Source organism: Rosa chinensis, chromosome 4, assembly GCF_002994745.2.
Source record: "Rosa chinensis cultivar Old Blush chromosome 4, RchiOBHm-V2, whole genome shotgun sequence".
NCBI classification, from domain to species: domain Eukaryota; kingdom Viridiplantae; phylum Streptophyta; class Magnoliopsida; order Rosales; family Rosaceae; genus Rosa; species Rosa chinensis.
The window spans coordinates 41,739,606-41,743,447 of NC_037091.1; the positions used below are offsets into that span (position 1 = coordinate 41,739,606).

A 3,842-nucleotide genomic window follows, 5' to 3' on the forward strand; every position below is an offset into this window, starting at 1 on the left:
CGGAATTGGTGTAGGTCTCACCTATTTATCAGGAATCGATTCCTGAATATTCAGGAATTTGATTACGAAGGGGGGAGATGAGTTTAGGAATCAATCCTCCGGAATCAATATCGATTCCTTTCTTCTCACATTCCATTTGTCTCCAATTCATGATTGTTTTCCATTCCAAGTAAATAAACGTGCCATAAAAACCTCCCAACTTTTTTTTTTTGGCAACAGAGGACTTTCATTAAGCAAAGAACCAAACAAGAACAAACGCAGCTCCTAAAAAAAAAAAAAAAAAAGGAGGCAAACAAAGAAAACCCAAAGAAAACAGAGCCTTAATGCAAGGCAACCCCGGGTTTTGTTTGTTGTTTGACTAAAACCCTCCTCGTGTGCTCTGCACATGACACGGAAGTAGAGATAGAGGGAGAGAGTTCCCTGGAGAAAAAATAGGGACTACACATGAAAAACAATAATTTTCAAAGACAATTTATTACCTAGACAATTAAAAATAGATAAATTTTGGCAAAGATAAACTAGTAGAGAATAATTCTCGTATTTCTAAAGTACGTAATCAGCAGCTACTACGGACCCGTGTAAAGTGGCCAGGCAATCCATGTGGTAAGAAAGTTAGGGTCTTTCTAAGACCATTATTCGATCGATCTTAACGACTTGATCAACAGCGGTGTAACTGACTTCTCGTACTTTGATGACTAATTAAGCAAGCATTGAGAATGTACACCAACCGTAGGTCACTTCATGAGAAAAGCTGCTGACCATGGCACTGACTGAACCATCCATTTTCTACATCGAGGTCTAGCTTCTTTGTATATAATCCCTTATGCACACAAACTCAACCACATTTAGTCTCTCTTCTTCTTTGTTGATCGATACCTGCATTCTTGTAGATAATTAGTACCTGTGAATAAACCCATTTGGTGTAGATCAAAAAGTTAAACGAAAATAGAATAGAAGTCATGGCGGGGGGATTTGGGGTTACGACATCAGGAGGTGAAGACTTTGAAGCAAGAATCACTCCTCTCGTCATCATTTCTTGCATACTGGCCTCTAGCGGAGGCCTCATGTTTGGTTATGATATTGGTATTTCAGGTACGTGACTCTCTTGGAAATCCAGAAAATGTGTTTCGTTCGTATGTCCCTTGAAACCTGACCATATATATGTATTGCAGGGGGCGTTACATCCATGGCCGACTTCCTGAAGAAATTCTTCCCAGCAGTCTATAAGAGGCAGCAAATTCCAGGACTTGAGAGCAACTACTGCAAATACGACAACCAATACCTGCAATTATTCACATCTTCATTGTACCTTGCTGCTTTAACGGCATCATTCTTTGCTTCTTACACTACAAGAAAGCTAGGTCGAAAGTTGACAATGTTGGTTGCTGGGATTTTCTTTTGCGTTGGAACGGTTTTTAATGCTGCAGCTAAGAACCTTGCCATGCTTATTATTGGGAGGCTCTTACTTGGTTGTGGAGTTGGTTTTGGTAACCAGGTTGCTTAATCTCATCTTAAACTACCACTAATAATGCAATTGCCAGCTTTTTTTGTGCTTCATCAAATTTAAACACAATTATTCTCTAATATGGTTTTGCATATGGTTTTCTGTGTACAAAAGGCAGTACCTCTTTTCCTTTCCGAGGTTGCACCCCCAAGGATTCGTGGGGCTCTTAACATACTCTTCCAGCTCAATGTCACCGTTGGACTTCTCTTAGCAAACGTAATCAATTATGGAAGTTCCAAGTAAATAATGCCACCGTTGGACTTCTCTCGCACCTAAATATCTTTTGTTCAAATACATGTAATTAATTACAATATCTTGTGCCGCTATAGGGTGACAGGGGGGTGGGGGTGGAGGTTATCATTGGGTTTGGCTGGCGTTCCGTCAGTTCTGCTAACCATAGGGGCTATAGTTGTGGTGGATACTCCTAACAGTTTGATTGAACGAGGCAAGTTGGAGCAAGGAAAATCAGTTCTCAAAAGAATTCGCGGTGTTGAAAACGTTGATCCGGAGTTCTTAGAGCTTCTCGAGGCAAGTCGCATGGCTAAAGAAGTTAAGCATCCCTTCAGAAATCTGCTCAAGCGTCGGAATAGGCCGCAACTAATTATTACAGTGTTTTTGCAGGTAGTCATTGATCATTTACTTCTGTCCCTGCTTGGCTAATACAAAGCAGATATAATTTCATTTACATACTTTATTGAATTGTTGATATATGCTTGCAGTTCTTCCAGCAATTCACTGGCATTAACGCAATCAATTTCTACGCTCCAGTTTTGTTCCAGACCTTGGGATTTAAAAGTGACGCTTCACTTTACTCGGCTGTTATAACAGGAAGCTGTATGGTGGTTGGAGCCATTATATCAATCTACTTGGCAGATAGAGTTGGCCGCCGCGTGCTCTTGCTAGAAGGTGCTATCCAAATGTTGGTTTCTCATATTGGTGTTACAATAATACTTGGACTTAAACTGAAAGAAACTACAAGCAGCCTTGACCGCGGATTGGCAATTCTGGTGGTGGTGTTGGTGTGCTCCTTTGTGGGGTCGTTCGGATGGTCTTGGGGACCTCTTGCCTGGCTGATAGCTAGTGAGATATTTCCGCTAGAGGCCCGCTCCGCGGGGCAGAGTGTGACCGTCGGTGTCAACATGTTCTTTACGTTCGTCATAGCACAAGCCTTCCTCTCAATGCTTTGCCACCTGAAGTTTGGCATATTCTTATTTTTCGCAGCTTTTGTCTTCATCATGTTTTTGTTTGTGCTCTTCTTACTTCCCGAGACCAAGGGTGTGCCTATTGAAGAGATGACGGACGTTGTCTGGAGACAACATTGGTTTTGGAGGAGATATATTGAGGACGATTTTGAAGATGATCCCAAGCCCCAGGGGTATGCTTGAAATATTTTCGGCCACGAGACTCTGTACGGTGTTTTCTAATTGTTCCGGTCAAGTTCGCGATCAAATTAAAACTTTTCTTCCAATGTTATCGGCGTCAAAGCCTAGACTTTGCGGCTGAGGCTCGACAACATTTTTTTTTCCTTGGCATCGTTTTGGTTCATTGTTGTAGTATATGTGTTCTATCCTAAATTTTGTATTGGGGTTCAAGAACTAAATTATAGTTTGAATTTTAGTGCTAATTACACGTGTGTTCATTATTACCTTTTTCTTGAACTTGATCGAATAACTAATTTTCAATTGTTCTATAACAGCTAGCCAATTAAGCAGAGGTCAGAGGATGCCCTTATAGTATACTTTTTTTTTTTAGGGGAACATAAATAATTTCATTGATAAAATCATAGCGACCGTAATAGGTCAAGCTAGAAAGATCTTGGATCCTTCGATTACATCCACTGCTCAATTTATTCATTACTACATCTAAGAAAGAAAATGCAAAGACTAAGTCCAAAACAAGAGAAAATGCAACCAAAAAGAAGACTAAAAAAAAACTACTGCTAATACATTACCCTAAACCAAAGCAACTAGAATGAAAAGCTTGAGGCCTAGTGACCCTCATGGCGTACCTTTCCACTTAACAAACCAGATGAAGCCACTTAACAAGCCTTTATACCATACTTGTGGTAAGGTGCTCGGGTTTTAGTGAATTATCTATATATGGTACTTTGATGTTTATTGTAAACATATTTTAGATCTAATTGAACCAAAATTACAATTTAAGTCACTTTCTTCTCTTTTTTTTTTTGAAATAAGGGCTGGTGTAGCTGCCCTCAAGCCTTCATTAATGAAAATACTGAATACAAAGGGGGGGGGGGACATAAAGCCTATACCCCAAACAATTAGTAACGAGAGAATATCCCGAATAATAACAGGAACTCCCACTAATCCTATGTATT

At 40.0% G+C, this 3,842-nt stretch overlaps 1 protein-coding gene across 1 annotated transcript; it reads left to right on the forward strand.

Moving 5' to 3' along the window:
- Positions 1 to 829: 829 nt before the first annotated feature.
- Positions 830 to 3,123, forward strand: LOC112195733 (sugar transport protein MST4). The gene is made up of 5 exons (XM_024335927.2): positions 830 to 1,092; positions 1,173 to 1,495; positions 1,619 to 1,743; positions 1,834 to 2,125; positions 2,224 to 3,123. The coding sequence occupies exons 1-5, from the start codon at positions 960 to 962 to the stop codon at positions 2,887 to 2,889; spliced, it is 1,539 nt and encodes a 512-aa protein (XP_024191695.1). The 5' UTR covers positions 830 to 959; the 3' UTR covers positions 2,890 to 3,123.
- The last annotated feature ends 719 nt before the right edge of the window (positions 3,124 to 3,842 follow it).

Excerpts from the sequence above, each read along its gene's own strand:
- LOC112195733 (XM_024335927.2), top strand. The coding sequence starts at position 960 with ATGGCGGGGGGATTTGGGGTTACGACATCAGGAGGTGAAGACTTTGAA. Across the intron at positions 1,093-1,172 it reads TTATGATATTGGTATTTCAG|GGGGCGTTACATCCATGGCC; the intron begins GTACGTGACTCT and ends TATGTATTGCAG. Across the intron at positions 1,744-1,833 it reads ATCAATTATGGAAGTTCCAA|GGTGACAGGGGGGTGGGGGT; the intron begins GTAAATAATGCC and ends GTGCCGCTATAG.